This window comes from Pogona vitticeps, chromosome 6 (assembly GCF_051106095.1).
Source record: "Pogona vitticeps strain Pit_001003342236 chromosome 6, PviZW2.1, whole genome shotgun sequence".
Taxonomy (NCBI): Eukaryota; Metazoa; Chordata; class Lepidosauria; order Squamata; family Agamidae; genus Pogona; species Pogona vitticeps.
In genome coordinates, this window is record NC_135788.1 from 106397094 (window position 1) to 106415154 (window position 18061).

Consider the following 18061-nt stretch of genomic DNA (forward strand, 5'->3'; position numbering starts at 1 on the left):
AATGATTAGGTATTTTGTCAAATCTTTATTGTCCCCATAAAGATTTGGGGAAATAACAGATTAAGCACAAAGCTGGTGATATGAATATGGGAGCTCATATTTCACAACACTATTTCTATACTGTCCTCCTCTGGGGGAGGGGCTGAATTACAGGCCTGAATGAACCCCTGCCCAGATGCTAGTGGACTGAAACTCCCAAAATCTCTCACCGCTGGGTATGCTGGCTAAGGCTGATGGTACATCTAAAAGGCCACAAGCTGATTTGGAGCAGAAAATTATTAGAAATTTATTAGAAAGCACCGCCTTCAAAGATCAATATCCACCCACCCCCACTTGGAATCATGCATGGTCTGAAGTACTGGGAGACTGGTGGTTGTTGTGGGTTTTTCGGGCTCTTTGGCCGTGTTCTGAAGGTTGTTCTTCCTGACGTTTTGCCAGTCTCTGTGGTCGGCATCTTCAGAGGACTGGAGTAGGAACTCTGTCCATGCTCTGTTGCTGTTTGTTGGATAGTTGAGTATTTGTAGCTGTGGGGACAGTTTTTGTCCTTTTCAGGAGAATACTGCCTTCGAGAATACTGTACTGGGAGACTTTTCTTCTTTCTGGAGAAATATGATGAAAGGCTGCAAACATGGTGGAGAATTTAGAAAGGCTATTTGTTCACCCCTGCATTGAATACTTTTCAGCAGTGAACAAGTGGTTATGTCTTGCCTCTATACTATGGGAAGATTTTTGCCTGTTTTTCCACATCAGTTTAAGGGGATTTGTTAGGGTTTCCCTCCAGGTCGATTGGTAGGCCTGGCCCTAAACTATTGAAGATTTGGATTATTGACGTTGCAAGGCTAGGCACTCTTAAGGTTTTTCAGTATTTTTAGCGTCAGAAGATAGGGAAGGATTCTCCTCCAGAAGATAGGGAAAGATTCTCCTCCTTCAGAGGAGGAGATATGAAGCCAGATGCCTCCTCTGAATCCCTAAGAAAACTTGTATAGCCTCTGCTTCTACAACACTGGAACTCCCAAGATCATTGCAGAGCGAAGGAAACGTGTTGCTAAATGCTGTGAATGCGGGGGGGGGGGGGGGAAGAGAACAGAGTTAGCTAACTTGTCTTTAAAGACAAATTCAACCTGTTTGAACATTTCCCATCCTCTTCTCAAACTATTTCTCCCCACCCCAGTACTTTTAAATGGTGGCAACCCATGTCCACCCCACCCCAGAACTAAAAGGGCAGAGGATTGAGTTAACACAGAGGGGGCAAAGTAGCAGCCAGAGCAATTTTTTAAATTTATGGCTGCCGGCAGCAACCCCATTACAGAGCTATTACATTAATAACAGAGCCCACTGGGGAAATGTTTAAAGTATTATGTCTCAGTCATGGCAGCCTGCCACCCCCTTTCACTGGTAAATGAGAGAAAGGGAAGGATTAGCAAATAAAAGAACCACACAGAGAGGGTTATTACTCTGTTTTAAAGTGAAGAGGCACCGTGAGGGATGAGCTGGTTGGAAAATAAATAGCCTGAACTTTGAATAGGCAGTGCCTCATGTGGGCTAACAGATCAGCCTCTTTCCTTGTGCCTCCCTAGGAGAAGAGTGAGGGCATCCAGCCTACCTTTACACCTTTGTGAAACCTCAAAGAGTTGCCCCCACGCAGTGCAGCTCTCTCTTAATTTTTCTCTGCCCCAAATATTTATGGCGGCCGGCATCATTTACAAAAGTGATGTTTGTCCAGAATTCCAGCTAGTTGTTCCCTCCTGACAGGAAAAGTATTTCCTCACAGTGGGATTTCAGAATCGTTGCCAGCTGTAAACCTGATAGATTCCCAAGGGGAACAAATAATATCACCGCATAGGCTTCTCAGACTATTACTACTGTGTTAACCTGGGTACAAAATGAAGTTTCCTTTCAAGAACAAAACACAGTTGGATGAATGCTGTCATGATTATATGGAGAAACACAAGGATGAAATCAGCATACTTTGGGGATTCCAACCTCAAATGGAACCAAAACCAGCTCAAACAGAGTCCAATGAAAACTAAGCATGTTCAGTGGCTCCTAAGAGCTATGAAATGTTGAACATCAGAAAAGAGGGAAATGTGGGAAAGGGTATTAGCATGTTTCAAGTCCCTCTCAGGCTATCTGATAAACTCATTGGGTTGAAAATAAAGACACTATAGCACTTCAGTAATATAATGCCAAAACCGGCCAGTGGTGCATAGACATTGGGCAAGATGAGTTTCCTTGTATTAGGGCAGAAATTATGATTGGGAAGCAATGAGACTGTGTCTTCCATATTAATTTCAAGTAAATCCAGAAAACACTTCAAAACACATGCATCTGAGTTTCCACTGTTTTTCATCATCTGCTACATTAGCTAAGAGTGGTCGGATTTGCCGTAAAGAACCATGAGTTAGTCACTCTAACCCTATCAAGTGCAGGATGCTCATTACTAGTGGTCACCACCAGCCATCCAAAGAAGAGATAGGAGGATTGAGTCTTGGACATCACAGCTACCCGGATTCAACTCATGACTTGGTCACAAGAGCTGCAGTCTTGTCATTGCCCATAGCATGAAAGAAAGGTCCTCATTCCCTCTACCTCACACACACCCTTTCTCATGTTTCTCAGGGTCTGGACTATTTATTCTCCATGTGTGGGAATTCATGTTTTAAGTCGCACAAGTAGCCTCTATAAACAAGGGTTCCCATGACGGATGTCATCTCCAGTACAGAGACAGAGACACTGTTGTATAGTGGTTGGAGTGTAACATAAGGAATAAGGATACCCAATTTTACTTCAGTCACGTGCCCACTATGATCATAGGCCACTCATTTCTGAGACTGCTCTAGCTTTTAGAATAGTTGTGTCATCTACACACCACCTTGAACTTTTAGAAAATATAAATGTAATTACAGTGGACCCTCAACTTAGAGACGGCTTGACTTACAGACTTTTCAAGTTACAGACTACTCTGGCCGCAAAATTTAGGTTCGACTTGCAGCCGGAGAATTGACCTACAGACCAGAAAAAAAAACACAAAATGGAACAAAAATGGAACAAAAACGGTCGGTTACGGGATTGATTGGTTTTCAATGCATTGTAGGTCAATGGAGACTCGACGTACAGACTTTTTGACCTGCAGCCACCGTTCCAATATGGATTAATTCCATAACTAGAGGGTCCACTGTAATGATACAGAAATAATAACCATTCAAGAGTAGCAAGACCAAGTTGTTACAATGCCAACTGAGGGTAGGGTTGGCATGTACACCTTTGCTTACCCATGGCACTGACATGTGAGGGGGTACAAGATTTTGGAAAGGTTACTGTGTTGGACTACAGCAACCAGAATCCCCCCAGCCAGCATGATTTCATAGCAGTTATGAACAGAAGAGGAAGAATCATGCTAGATAGAGCAAATACCTACTTTGCCCAGTTTTCTGTTCCCACAGTGAGGGGCAGCTCCTAAGCAATACATGTTTTTCATACTCGGGTTAAAGTATGGCCAGAGCCTGCCACAAGGTAGGCCAGGAGGGCCATTTAGCCCAGGCCTCACACTCAAAAGGCCCCAAATTTAAAATATACCACCACTTGGTAGCCCTGTTTTGATAGTTCTTCATTTTTAATGTAACAGGAGTGCCAAAATATGGAAGGGGTCCAGGCATTTCTCCACCTCTGGGGGGTCTTGCACATAGGAAAAAACAACATTTTGTTGTTGTTATGTGTCATCAGGTTGCCTCCTGCTTATGGCAACCCCTATGAATGAACAATCTCCCAAATGTCCTGACTTCAGTTACTCAGCTCTTATAGACACAAGTCTGTGGTTTCCTTTAGTCAGTCCATCTCATATTTGGTCTTCCTCTTTTCCTGCTGCCTTCCACCTTTCCCAGCATTATTGTCTTTTCTGGAGAATCCTGCAGTCTCATGATGTGCCCGAGTTGGGATAGTTCTATAGTTTAACTTTGCTTTTTCTAAGTCAAGAAGCACTTTTCTTTATTGTTCCTGAATAACTCACCACTCAGTTTCATGCCTGAAGTTCTAGTAGTATGAGAGTAGAAGTTCTTCTCTCTACACAGTTTCCTGGGAACATAAACAACTCTATTATGTCCACATTTGTCTTTCTTCTATATTTAAGTGAAACAATAGCTACTTGCACTATGTCAAAACCCAGAAATAATTTACATAGTCACACAGAGCACATCAGTTGACTCAGCAACCTCCTACACAATGCAAGAACCAGAAACTGGGTTTCCCCCATACTGAAGGAAAAGGTTTAGTCAATGTAGTACGGAAGCTCTATAAGTAACCACAAATTTACATGCTTGGGCCACTGTGCTTCTTCTTAGGAAACCATATTTATCAGCATGGCTTAAAGCCAGTGATTTCCAAGCTGTGACATGATGTGATATTATGAGAAAAATAATTTGTTGTTGTTTAGTAGTTATGTCGTGTCCGACTCTTCGTGACCCTATGTACCAGAGCACGCCAGGCCCTCCTGTCTTCCACTGCCTCCCAGAGTTTGGTCACATTCATGTTGGTTGCTTCGATGACACTGCCCAGCCATCTTGTCCTCTGTTGTTCCCTTCTCCTCTTGCCATCACCCCCACCAAACCTACGATTACCTTTTATCCTCTTTGAGGCCCTCCAGTATCATAGTTCAGGAAAAATGGAAGGGGACTGTCTTGTGTGTCTGTGTGTGTGTTTGTGTGTGTGCGTGAGAGAGAGAGAGAGAAATAATACTGACTGTGAGCGAAAAGTAGTAACTTTTTTAAATGCAATGGATTTTTAAGGATAATTTTTGTCTTCTATTTTTGTTTTATTTTGTTTTTCCTTTTTAAAATGCACATATAAAGTGTTTGGCACTTGCCAACATTAGTTTGTCATGTTGTGATATGCCTACTTTATAGTTCTAGTTCTCTGTGAATTCTGCAACAGACAGGGACTCTGAGGTATTAAAAAGTCCCATCTGCCTGGATGAATCTTAATTAAAAAACTGATGCATAAATCTCTCCCTCTATCCCCCTCCTTGCCCTGAGAAACAAGAGCCTCTTTACTGCATATTCACTCAGGTTAAAGTGCTGGTGGATTTAGCATTTCTTACTGTAAGGTCAATATTCATAAGATGGAAGCTGAATTATGTATTCTCATTAAAAAAGTAAACAAGGTTAGTATAACACAGCATATTAAGCAACACCACATTCAGTATGTGAGATCCTACAATGACTAACAACATAGACTCGTTTGATATGTGCGGTTTTTTTTTAGAAAAGAGAGAAATTAAAGCACAAAAAATTACACACATGGTTATTATGTTTAAAAAACAACAGAATTCCAGATAACACTTTCTACAACTAGGCCCCCTAGCAATTTGACTACATCTCCCATCAACCCCAACCAGCAGAACCAATGACCTGGATTGTGGGGGTAATGGGAGTTGGGATCCACCATACAGTGAGTGCATCTGGGTAGGAAAGGGTGAAATGAGCAGCCTAAGATGGGCAGGAGAAAAGCAATGACAGGGATCAGGGATTTGAAGGCCAGGGGAAGGAATGGGAAAATACAGGACACCCCCTTCCCTGTTTTGGGGGAAGAAAAAGGGGGAAAGGATTTTTCCCCCCTAGATGTTCACATCTTTGATGAGGATAGGTAGAGAGGATGAGGAGGGGGTGGAGTTATGAGAGAGAAACGTTTTAATTCATCTGTATTCCTAGAAGAGACCTTTTTAACACTCAGAATGTTTTTCAGCTGTGGCCACTTCACTCATGTACACACAGCATGTGGATTCCTGTATTTGCAATGCATTTTTGGATGTCTACATTTGTAACAGCTTTTGCTTTTGGGGAAATGCATTGCAAAACTTGTCTAGCAATGAGACTGCATCAGATGCTTTGCTGCTTTTTTACACAGAAGGTCCCAGGCTTAATTTCTGTTTTTTTTTTCCCCCAGTTAAACCTATTCAATTAGGTTGCTAACTTGACATTGATTCCCATGCATTCATTCTGTTTATTTATAGTCTACCTTTCTCAACAGAGAGACTCAAGACACTCCTCTATCCAGGACAGCATCTACAAGAGGAACAGTGTGATGATGCAATCTTTTTCTTGCCGGTAGCAAGTTAACAAGACAATTCACATCGGCTCTTACAGCCCTTTTTTCCACGCTGAAATAATCTGGTTCTTTTTGGTAGCTCATTTCAACGCTCCTTTCCTGATCTTTTCTGTGTTTGTCCACAAATTACAGCTACCACCATTCCACGCCATATCCGCTCATCCTTTTTTCTTCTCATAGAGGTAGGTCCCAGTCTCATTGCCCACATGATTTCCCTGCCTTCCTCCTGACAGGCATTTTAGTCATTGTGTTTGTGAACTGCAGGAGAGAGACAGAGAGCAAGTCAGGAGGGGAAACAGCAACGGAAACACAAACATATGCCTACAGAGAGACCTTAAATTTGACTACATAGGGTCATACTAACAGATTTTGGTTATATCCTGAAATCAGTAGCTCCTGATAGTTTACATGTGCTGGACTATTTTGATTACCTGAAATTAAACAGAAGGCCAGTGTGAAAAGAGAGATCTGACCCTAGGGGATTCATCCCGGAGCCTGGACACCCAGGTCTCTGCAGTGTCCAGGAGCACATCTGCACAATTAAAACTAGTGCACCAGCTACATCCATTTCTGGAGAGATCTGATCTAGCCACTGTGACACACACCCTAGTTACTTCCCAGCTGGATTACTGTTACGTGCTCTAGGTGGGGTTGCCAATGGAAAGTGTCAGGAAACCTCAGTGGGTCCAAAATGCTGCAGCCAGATTGCTGACTGGGGCTGGTTGCAGAAATCACATGATCCCCTTGTTACAGCAGCACCACTGGCTGCCAATCAGTTAACGAGCACAATTTAAAGTGCCTGGTTATAACTTATAAAGCCCCAAATGGCCTGGGTCCAAGCTATCTCAAAGACTGTATCTCCCATTATGAGCTGGCTCAGGTGTTAAGGTCATCAGGAGAGGCTTTTCTCTCAGTCCAGCCATCTTCTCAGGTGTGTCTGATGAGGACACAGGAAAGAGCCTTCTCTGTTGCTGCTCCCAGACTTTGGAACTCCCTCCCACTGGAGGCCAGACTGGCGCCATCTTTGCTATTCTTCCACAAGCAGACAAAGACCTTTCTCTTCAGGCAAGCCTTCCCTCAGTAACCATCTACCTGTGTGTGATTTTTAGATAGATTGTTATGCGTTACTGCTTTGACTGGACTGTTAGTACTACTTGTGTTTTCCATTTTCTCTATTTCTCAGAGCGACATTTTTAAAATTTTTGTATACTTATTGATTTTTGCCTTAATATTGCCTGTTAATTGATGTAAGATGCCTCCTTATTAATTGTTAATAATTTTTAAATATTGTCTTGTAATGGTGTTAACCACCCATTATGTACTCACTGTTTTCAACTTTAAATATTAGCTTTCATTCTTGTAAGCCACCTTGGGTCCTTTTAAAGGAGGAAAGCAGGGTAAAAATATTTTAAATAAATAAATAGGGTTGAGTCCCATCAGCAAGGCAAAAGAGGTCAAGAAGATAAGAGAAAAAGGACATGGGGCAATGATGTGGCTCATGAGATTTTTAACCTGGGCAAAACCAGGAGTATTGGCTTGTCTTAGAAATATTTTCTTGGGGGGGGGGCAAAGATCTTCAAAGGAGTAAGAGCCAGAAACTTGAAACCTTGTGTATACACTGCTGATTTCCAAAGTTAAATTATTGGGTTTGGTCCAGTATCAATATCAGTGCCCATTTCTGCTTGTTAGCAGTGAGTAGTACCTGTTCATGGGCATTTGCTTGACTCGTCTATAAGGTGTGTCACCCTGTGATTCTTCTCAGGCCTTATTTTGCTTCCAGCAACTGTCCAGTTGGATGATCAAGCCCTGCCTGAGGCAGTAGAGACAACCCTACTCTAGTGGGTCATCCCCATAGGCAATATGAGTGGCTTCAGACAAAGTCACAAAGAACACCAACTGCTGTGAGGTGATATAACAGGAAGTTTGATCCATACCAGGTTGTGCTTAGTCTAGGCAATTGGTGAGTGAGTAGCAGCTCTGAACTTCCATCAGGGACCCCATTATACAACCTTCCTTAGCAGTCTGCCCTCTTTCCACAGATTTCTACAAACTTCCACAAAACTTTTTACAATGACCATTTCTTCTTCTTTCTGGATTACAGCGGTTGGGACCTTCCACTTACTTAACTGTTGTAACATTTCAGGCCTATGTTGTAAATTGTCGTCTTTTGCCCTAGACTAGTGGTTCCCAACCCAGGTGTTCTTGGACTACAAGTCCCAGAAACTCTAGCCAGCACAGCTAGCAGTGAAGGCTTCTGGGAGTGGCAGATGACTGCAACTAGACTTGTGACCCTGATATCGCTAGAACTGTTTTGAGGAGGCATCTCATTCATTCCAGTGTTTGTTATGAGAAGAGGGTCTCTGGGTTTTGCCAAAATCTTTCCACAGCTATCATCAAGTATTTTTCTAATAAGAAATGAAGAGGAAGTGGAGATGGGTTGGATGATTCCTGCTTTATGTAAAGCTCCCACTGGCTGCTGTTGAAGCATCTCCTTGGGCTTACTCTGACTATGCCTGCCATTAGCTTTGGTTTTCCCAACTGAGTTTCCATTCTGGGGTTGAATCATCCCTTAACAAGTCTGTGAAAAAAACTTCAACTACAAGATCCCTTCCTTCTTGGTATGAATTAAGTAGACATACATATTTTCAGATTTTATTTGTGCCAAAAGAATCATACTCAGAGGGTGATGATTAATGGCTCCTTCTCTAACTGGGAGGAGGTAACAAGTGGGGTACCCCAGGGCTCAATCCTGGGCCCAGTACTCTTCAAAATTTTTATTAATGACTTGGATGAGGGAGTGCAGAGAATGCTTGTCAAATTTGCAGATGATTCAGAATTGGGTGGAATAGCTAATACCCTGGAAGATGTGGCTACAAAAAAGGCTAATGATATTTTAGGCTGCATTAATAGAAGTATTGTTTCCAAATCCCATGAGGTGCTAGTCCCCCTCTATTCAGCACTGGTTAGATCTCATCTGGAGTATATTGTGTGCATCACATTTCAAGACGAATGCTAACTAATTGGAACAAGTTCAGAGGAGGGCGACAAGGATGATCAGGGGGCTCGAAACCAAGCCTTTTCAGGAAAGTCTGAAAGAACTGGGCACATTTAGCCTTTGGAAAAGAAGACTGAGGGGTGATATGATAGCACTTTTCAAATATTTGAAAGGCTGTCATACAGAAGAGGGACAGGATCTGTTCTGGATCGTCCCAGAATGCAGGACACGCAACAATGGGCTCAAGTTAAAGGAAGCCAGATTGTGGTTGAATATCAAGAAAAACATCCTGTTAGAGCAGTACGACAGTGGAACCAATTATCTCCGGAGTTGGTGAGTGCTCCAAAACTGGAGGCATTCAGGAAAAACTTGGATAATCACCTGGCAGAAGTGCTTTGATTTGTATTGCTGCATTGAGCAGGGGGTTGGACTTGATGACCTTGTCAGCCCCTTCCAACTTCACTTTTTTATGATTCTGTGACTGTAGATATGAGAGCCTTTTCCTCTGGCTGCAAGCTAAGCAGTTTATCCATAGACTGTGAGGCTTCTGTCAGCAGTCTTTTTAAAATTTCACCACACAGTAATGTGTTGTAATCAATGTTACAAAAATATATTTTGTGTGATGATGTGCTATGATGCAAGCAATGCTTACAAACAATAATCCCTGAAAACATTCTTGTTTTATCTGTAATAATTGGATGGATGTAATTGGGAAATGGATCTTCCCAAACTTCAAAAAAAATTTTTATCATGTATCATCAAGTCAATTCTGACTTACACCAACCTTTTCTGGGCTGTCTAGATGGAGAATACTGAGGAGTGGTTGTTGTGGGTTTTTCGGGTTCTTTGGCCGTGTTCTGAAGGTTGTTCTTCCTGACGTTTCACCAGTCTCTGTGGCCGGCATCTTCAGAGGACAGGAGTAGGAACTCTGTCCATGCTCTGTCCCTATTCCAGTCCTCTGAAGATGCTGGCCACAGAGAGTGGCAAAATGTCAGGAAGAACAACCTTCAGAACATGGCCAAAGAACCCGAAAAACCCACAACAATCATCCGATCCTGGCCGTGAAAGCTTTCAAGAATACAATACCCAGGAGTGGTGTATGATTCCCTTTTCCTAGTGGTGCCCTGGGACTGTGCAGCTTGGCCAAGGTGAGGAACTGAACTCCCAACATCTGGCCCTGCAGCCAGATACCTAACTCACTGAGCTATCCAGCCAGCTTAAACTTCTAAATAGGGAGCATTGTTTCCATGTGTGTGGAAGTCACTACAGAGATGAAGTTTGGGCTGAGTATTGAAGTGGATGCAAAAAAAAAAGGGGGGGGAGAAGAAGGGAAACAGCACTAACTGATGATGGATCTAATTGTTTTCTAACTCCAGCAGAGCTGGGTACACTTGCTAGTGTAAAATAAAACTTCTCAATTTTTAGGGTGCCACAAAACACTCTGCCTTAGCATGCATTCTGTGTGGCGTGGACAGCCTGCCCCAGGAATATTATTCCCTTGTCGTTCCTCAAATATTACATTACGTTGGGGCACAATACACTTTGTTTGAAGGGTGTCAGCAAGAATTTTTGGAGTGCCATGGGAAAAAGTTGTCAACTGGGAAGAGAACCAAAGTATGTGGGTGGTGATGGAAAAGCCCGGACTGAGAGAGGGTTCCTACCAATGAGGGGCATCCCATGTCACGTGAGCACCCCTAGAGAACCCTCTTTACCAATGTTGGTTTCCTTTTTCCTCAGAGAAAAAGAGGAACTACAGAAGTCAGTAGCTCTAACGTTTTGCAAATCCCGCCCCGAAACCAAGCAGCAAATATCATTGAGGTGGGAGGGTTTTGCCCCAGAAACTAGATTATTTCAACTCCTTGAATTAAGCGTTGGATTGCAATTTGGGAGATTTCGGATTTTCTGAAAATGAAACTCGTTCATTTTAAAAAGGCCAGCAAGATGGACTGCAGGAATACAGGTTGTCTTTTTGGGCAGGCGGACGGACATCCCACTAATCAGAGAGCCTCAAGATGCATCTGTGTGGTAAGAAGGAAAATTCGTTAGCTGTAATTTTCTAGGTTGGTGTTTATGGGGCATCATGGTTTGCATTGAATGTTTGAATGGCACTTAGCATAGCCACCAACACATAGCCTGTGCTAAAATCAGGCAGCAGAGAAGCAGAGCCTCTGAAGTGGCAGATGTAATGATGCTGTTAAAGGACAGGCTTTGTTGCATGGCAAACAATTGTGTAAACAAGTATAAGCTGAGCACATTTCGGTCTGGTTGCTGCCTGGATCATTTATATACTTAGCTAATTTTGGAGTTTGGGCAGAACAGCCTTACAGAGGGCCCTCATAGGACGGTAACGGTGTGTTCATGTATTTCACAATGTGGTTAACAGCTCTGCTACTTCTGGGCAGCCGCCTTCCTATTCATTCTGCAAAGGAGCCCCTCCAGGATTGTGTCCCAAGTCCTACCATGGTGATACTCCTGTTTTGCATGCCAGAGACCTCTAAGGACTCTCTTCTCTTTCATGAGAAAATGAGTAGGATATATTTTTAAACAAAACTAATGAACATTTATTTCATTATACTTTACTACTACGAGGGGGGCAGAGACTGGAAGGCTATTTTTAAAAATGTAATTCATTCCTATAATTTATTGCAATGTTTAATGATGGATTCCTTGCCGCTAATCATAACATTGTTCTAATACATGGCATGTTACATCGCTCATTCCATTACTCATCATATTGGGAATGTAATTTTTTTTGCATTGCCGAGAAACGTATCTTCTCAAAAACAAGTACTTTTCTTGTAACTGTACATTTCTGGTAATTACCTCCAGGCTCTGGGAAAGAGATCTTTAGCTTTTATGCCTCAAGTGCCAAAATTTTCTGGTCCATCTCTGGATATGATTATTGACTGACCCCATCCGATAGCCCTCCTTTGCTCCAAGGAGCTCAAGACAAAGTTCTATTTTAACCCAAGGACATTGGGGTCTGGAAGGACAGGCTGACAGAACATCTCCAGCCCAAAGCCAATGGCTGAGCTTCATGTCTGAAGAGGGATTTCAAGCTAGCGGCCCTCCCTCCCACCCACCATCCAAATGAACCAAATACAATTTGACCTCTTCTCACAGGCTTTCAGGGCAACCATCTCATCAGTCTTGTGGTTTAGCTTCTTACCTGTTTTCACAACACTCTTCAGCTCGGCTTGTGCAACCTTGGCCTATTAATACTCCAGATATGTTTTCCCTTAGGGGTAAACCTAAACTCCAGAGCTGCTGAAAATATTTCAGTGCAGTGTTAGTTCAGCAAAATTTCCCTCAGATGGGTTTCCCCGTTGCGGGTGCTCAACTGGTGTAACTTGTGCCACCGCTGTGCCGGAGCAGCAGGAATCGCATGAGCCCAATACACCTATCTTCCATCATGGTAGCACATTGGCTGATTCTTGATATTGGGTTTAATGATTTTTATGAAGTTTCCCCCCTTCAGATGGTAATGTTTTTACTTCAGTCTAAGGTAAATGAGCTGCGCTATGTTTGGGGACCCTCCTTTTCTTTCTGCTGAGGAGGCTCTGGACATCTCCCTCAAACTCATCCTCATAGGTCGCCACCACTATCCATCAGTAGAGTCATCTACATTCCAACTTGGTCTTAGTTCACAATAATTGTTCAACCAAATGCCTAGCATCCAGTTTTCCCCCTTTCTCCTAAGACAACACTTTGGGTCTCTCTCCAGGCGCGGCATTCCTTCTCCAGACTCTTCTCAGCTACTACATGCTTGCTGCTGCTGTTCCGGCCAGGCCCCGAGGGGATAAGGCATCCACAGTTGATTGGCAGGCCAATCTGCAGAAAGAATTCAGAAGAAGCGTAAACTTCTCACGACAACTACTCTGCAAAATAAGGGTCCTTAAACATCATTATGTAAGTCTGATCTTTGTTTCTCCTATACTTTACACACAGCACAACAATCTTTGGCATGGGAATGGATTGATTTTTTTGTGGAAAAAATGTTTTAAGCCAGTCACAGCCTTCATTATTCCATCAGTTCTCCTGGGGTTTTTGTGTGTGTGCGTGTGTGTGTTTTGGCCAATTAGTCAGTTCTTCAAGCAACTAAAGTAGTACAACAATACCTCTGTATTGATACATATTGGAAGCACTTGCCGCTTAAAAGGTCTGAATTTAGAAAATTCTGTACTCCCTTTTGGGAGGATGAAAGAGGAATCAGCCTGTAACCTATTCCACTGTTGGAATATTTCACTGTTGGCCTTATTTAAGAAAGTTTTAACAATGGCTTTTCATTAAAAACAAACATGCTGATGTGCTTTACTATAAAAACACATACTGTACAGTCAAAGTAAAAGCTAAAGATATTAAGATAATATAGAAAAATTAAGACAACAGAATCCATGTGAAGCAGTTCCCAAAGGATAGCTATCAACATTAAATAATCACAAAAATAATCACAAATAACCTGGTCCCAAGCAAAACTTTGACTAGGCTGGAACAACTGGGCCTTTGCCCTCAAGCACCAAAAAGTAGAAGGAAATGAAATCTAGAGGTACGTCTACTGAGTAGTCCTAGGAAAATAAACCACAACACCTTGCAACCTCAATCACTATCCTTTACTCGAAAGCATTACAAATTTTCTTTCTTTTTGGGGGGAACACCACATTCAATTTCTAATTTTTCAGGGTAAGCTTGTCTCCAGTCCTCAAGATGGAATGGGTGTCCCCTTGATGACAAAACAACTAGTTATAGGTCTGGTCCCAAGCCGTGTAGGGCCTTACAGAGTGCAAAAGGTCAACGAACTCTACCCAGCCACAAGGACCGGTGATCACTACACACAAAAGACCAGCTAATGACACCCATCAATCACAGTGACAGATAATCTCTCTTCCTTATCACAACAATACACCCACAACAAGACACACTAATTGCCCATCTACAGAAAACGACAAAAGCTCATCTCACAGCCATAAATACTCCACTCCCAAGCCAACTACACCAGAGCACAGAGTGCTGTCCTCTGAAGATGCCGGTCACAGAGACTGGCGAAACATTAGGAAGAACAACCTTCAGAACACAGCCAGAGAGCCCAAAAAACCCACAACAACCATAACACCATGAACCTGGTTCAGTGTCTAATTGGTGAACAATTTAAAGAGGAATAGCGTACAAAATTAGACACATTATGGCTTATGGTGAGCTTTTGTGGTTGCAGTGGCTGATCATTTCATGTTGGAGTTGCATTTTTATTATAAATTGTTTCTTGGTTAGAGCAGAGATGAGTAAAGTCTTGCCACATGTGGCCTGCCTGACCCACTGCCTCCCCACCTGTGGCAATGGATGATTTTTTAAAAACTCTACTGACTTCAGGAAAGCACTTTCAGGTCCATTGCTGCCAGGAAGTACTAACCTTTCTGTTCCTCATGCATGCACGCCATTCCTTCCTCATATGGTTCACTCTATGATACAGCTTTACACAAAGCTTCCATCAGTGCCAATAATAACAGATCGCTATGTGGTGTGATGATTATATTTTTTTTTGAGTGGGAATGTTTGTACTTACCCCCACCTCCTGGTGTGTTTCATCAACATATATTTCTTAACAGTTATTGCAGTTAGTGGGAAAATGAGTGACTTTACTAGTCAAAATCACATTCCTTTCTTTTCTTCCAGCTCTCCGACCGTCTCCCGGGAGCTTCACTCACTTTCGTAACTCACAAAGGGCTGTTTTCCTTGACGAGCTTGGATCTTCATACATGGCTTTCTCTTTCGGTAAGAAAATTTCTTTTCAATGAGTATTCCTGACAGAACTTTTATCATGCTATCAACCCCCCACAAACACATACACCATTGCTTGTCTTAATTTCCTTAATGGCCATGATCTGGCCGTTGTCCTGTTGTCCGTTTATTGTAACCCCGCCTCATATTCCATTCTTCTAAAATGGGATATTCTGAGTAGGTTTCCTTCTCAATCCTACAATAGTTCCTTCAGGACCCAACAATCCGCCTGGCTGTGTTGGAGTTCATGCAGTGGATTTTCGTACATACCGCATTTAGTGGGTGGAGCCAGTGCTGAGAGGCAGAGCCAGGGACAAACATTTGGTAGTCCTACACATACATATGTACCCTAAGAAGTAGCATCCATTTGCCCTTATGGTCCAGCCATCTCTGAATCCATGGCTGAAGTTGGAACCCAGTACATTTAGACAGCATCAGTTTGAAGAACAGGGATAGGCCCATTCACATGGGCCAGGATCCTATTGGGGATTTATGGCAGGGAAAGTGCAATTGTGTTAAATGGGGTAGTGAATTGCTGTTACTTAATCTTAACACCCACATTCCTGATTGTGTGCCAGTTGTGTTACTTGGCATGGAGGAAGACATCCAAGTGGCAACTGCTAATTAGTGACAATTTGCCACTGCAATTTATGTGGTCACATTTAAATTGGTGTAGGATTCTGCCCAATGCATATCAGACTGTGGTCTCCAGTTTAAATGACGTTACAGGTTTTGACACTGAACATTTCAAAAATCTAGTTAATATTACCATTCCATTGAGAGATGCGGTATCTGGAGAAGTGGCTGCACTTAAAAATTAAGAAGCAAGAGAATCAACTCTTTCAACTTAAATAAAGCTCCTCCTATCACCATTTAATTCATAGATAAAATGCAGTTGTGGTCCTAGCCAGAGTAGACTTATTGAATCAATTGAATTTTATGCAAGTGTTGACTTAGCATGTTCCATTCATTCAACACATCTGATTGCTGTTGCTGTGAAAACATTAATCTGTGCACAGGCTCACATTTCAAGAGCTCAGAGAAAGCTGAGGCTAGATTAAATTTTTAAGTGGAGTCCCCCACACCCTTATATTTTTAAATAAATTTGGGGCCAAACTGTGTTTTCATTTTGGAAATCCATGATTGATCTGCAGAATATTTTTGCAACTAAATGCAGCTGCAGGATAGGGGAATGCTAATTTGATCAGGAAAGGAACTAGTAACGAAGCAGTCATTAATTCATACCAGTTTGAAGCGGAGGGGAGGACATGAGAAAAATACTTCTCCAAACCCATCCCCATGGCACTTGCTTGCTCAAATTAGTAGTCTTCCCTTGTGGCTATGTTATATTTGATTTTTAAATTGGGATGTCAGGCGTGAATCTCCCAGATTAAGATGTCGTGTGGTTCACATAATTAACATGGAAGAAATAATTTTTTCTTCTAGCATTCTGTAGGTACCCATGTAGTAATTCCCATGACTCAAAAAGGGAGAAAATGAAGGGGGAAAAGGCAGTGTTTCTGGGCGTTACGTGTGGTTTCTAACTCTTTTGCCATTTTCCCAGGATGCCAAGCGCCTGACCCACCTGGCCAAGATGCTGTCATTCTATCACGACTTGATACAACAGCTAAAGGACTATGAAGCAGACAGAGAAGATTCTAGATTTGTCCCTCAGCTCGAAGATCTTGGTTTTAACCTCCGAGATCTGAGTCATCATGTGAGTTATCAGGTGGGTCTGCTTGCACTTTGGGGCATGGATGGGGCATAGGTTTATTTTTCCTTTCTCAGAGTGTAACTAATGTCTAATTCCCCTCAACAGATTTCACTTTGGGGCCTGCCATCTGAAAATAACCCTGAACCAACCCCCGAACCACCTCAGATTCTTCAGAGCAAGGATCAGTGGAGGAACCGCCAGGAAGGATACATTGTCTTGCGCCATCTTGAGAGCTTCCTATGTCGTGCCACGCGGGATTTCTGGATTCTTAAAGATAAAATAAGGATGTAAATCCTTGCGCTTTTTTTCATTCCCATGCAAGAGAAGGAGAAAACAACAACGTTTTGACTTCATGCCTAAGAGAGAATGAAATACTTTCTGCCAATCTTGATTTCAGTTTTTGCTTTTGCAAGAACAAGGTTTTTTTACATGAAGAATGCAAATTGCATGAAATCATAACTGTAGCTGCTTTGTTCCATTGACTTTTAAGAATTAAGATCACTGGGTGGATTTTTTGCTTCTTTTTAAACAATGGCCCAGCCCTTCTGTGCCTGCTGTGTGTGCTTTGCTTCTTAAAAGCAAAGAATACTACTTTTGCCCAGAGTTTTAGGTCTTCCTCTCATCCTAGGGGTGAGGAATCTTGAAAAGTTTGAACATTTTGTTTCAAAGCTCCTAAATCAATGTGAACAAAGCATTTAGCAAGTCTTCTTAACATCCCTAGATTAGACTGATCTTTTTAGATCCAAGGGTTCCTAAATCCAACTTGTTCCCATTCTAACCCTCTCCTGCACCACCAACACCCATTCCAACCTGGTAGGGAATGTTAGCATTCTGGCATCCAGATTGTAGATCCCTTCTCATAATTTATGGACTTTTTTATTTATGAAGATTAATGTTGCTTATCTGAAATGTCTAATTTATATGTATTTATTTTTTCTACAGAAGTATTATTTTAACTTATTTTGTCAATAAAAATGGATTAGAAAACCATTGCTTCTGTGGCTGCATTCATAGAAGCCATTGTTTCTGTTTGACACATGATCTTTATTTATGTAAACAGGGAAGTAAAAGGAAAGAACGAAAGAAAAAGCAAAATTCAGAATGTTTGGGAAGTAACCAACTTTCTGTAAACCTGAGTCATGTCTTCATGTGTTAATCAGGCTTAATGATATAGAAAGCATGATGCTAACAGGGGCTGTAAGAACACCATAATCAGAAGAGCTGGTTACAGAGTTTGGAGTTTTTCCAGAAAAGGTCACAACGCTGTGGAAAAGATCCCACATTCGATTTTTGTCATCTCAATGTAGTGATGGGAGAATTTATTTTGAGTTTGGTTTTGATACTAATGCACCCTGATTTGGAAAAATTCCTCATATGCTTCATAGAAAGCACTTTAGATTTTAAAAGTACTGTAAATATGATACAGTCACCCATTTGATCCTGAACTTTGAGGGCTTAACACAACGTCTGTTTTGAACCCC

The 18061-nt window shown here is 42.1% G+C and overlaps 1 protein-coding gene across 3 annotated transcripts; it reads left to right on the top strand.

The window, feature by feature from the left end:
- The first annotated feature begins 6150 nt into the window (after positions 1 to 6150).
- On the top strand, positions 6151 to 17570 carry LOC110078554 (interleukin-27 subunit alpha). Of its 3 annotated transcripts, XM_073004530.2 has the most exons (6): positions 6151 to 6281; positions 11027 to 11119; positions 12819 to 13003; positions 14762 to 14860; positions 16431 to 16595; positions 16686 to 17570. In XM_073004530.2, exons 2-6 carry the CDS (start codon positions 11107 to 11109, stop codon positions 16869 to 16871), a joined length of 648 nt encoding a protein of 215 aa, XP_072860631.2. In that variant the 5' UTR covers positions 6151 to 6281; positions 11027 to 11106; the 3' UTR covers positions 16872 to 17570. The 3 variants fall into 3 exon arrangements, with proteins under 3 accessions (XP_072860631.2, XP_020648510.3, XP_078233113.1); XM_020792851.3 differs by lacking the exon at positions 6151 to 6281 and having other exon boundaries at positions 10814 to 11119; XM_078376987.1 differs by lacking the exon at positions 6151 to 6281 and having other exon boundaries at positions 10981 to 11119; positions 16431 to 16583.
- The last annotated feature ends 491 nt before the right edge of the window (positions 17571 to 18061 follow it).

Coding starts and splice junctions, on each gene's coding strand:
- LOC110078554 (XM_073004530.2), top strand. Junction 13,004..14,761: donor GGGTCCTTAAACATCATTAT/GTAAGTCTGATC, acceptor CTTTTCTTCCAG/CTCTCCGACCGTCTCCCGGG. Junction 14,861..16,430: donor ATACATGGCTTTCTCTTTCG/GTAAGAAAATTT, acceptor CCATTTTCCCAG/GATGCCAAGCGCCTGACCCA.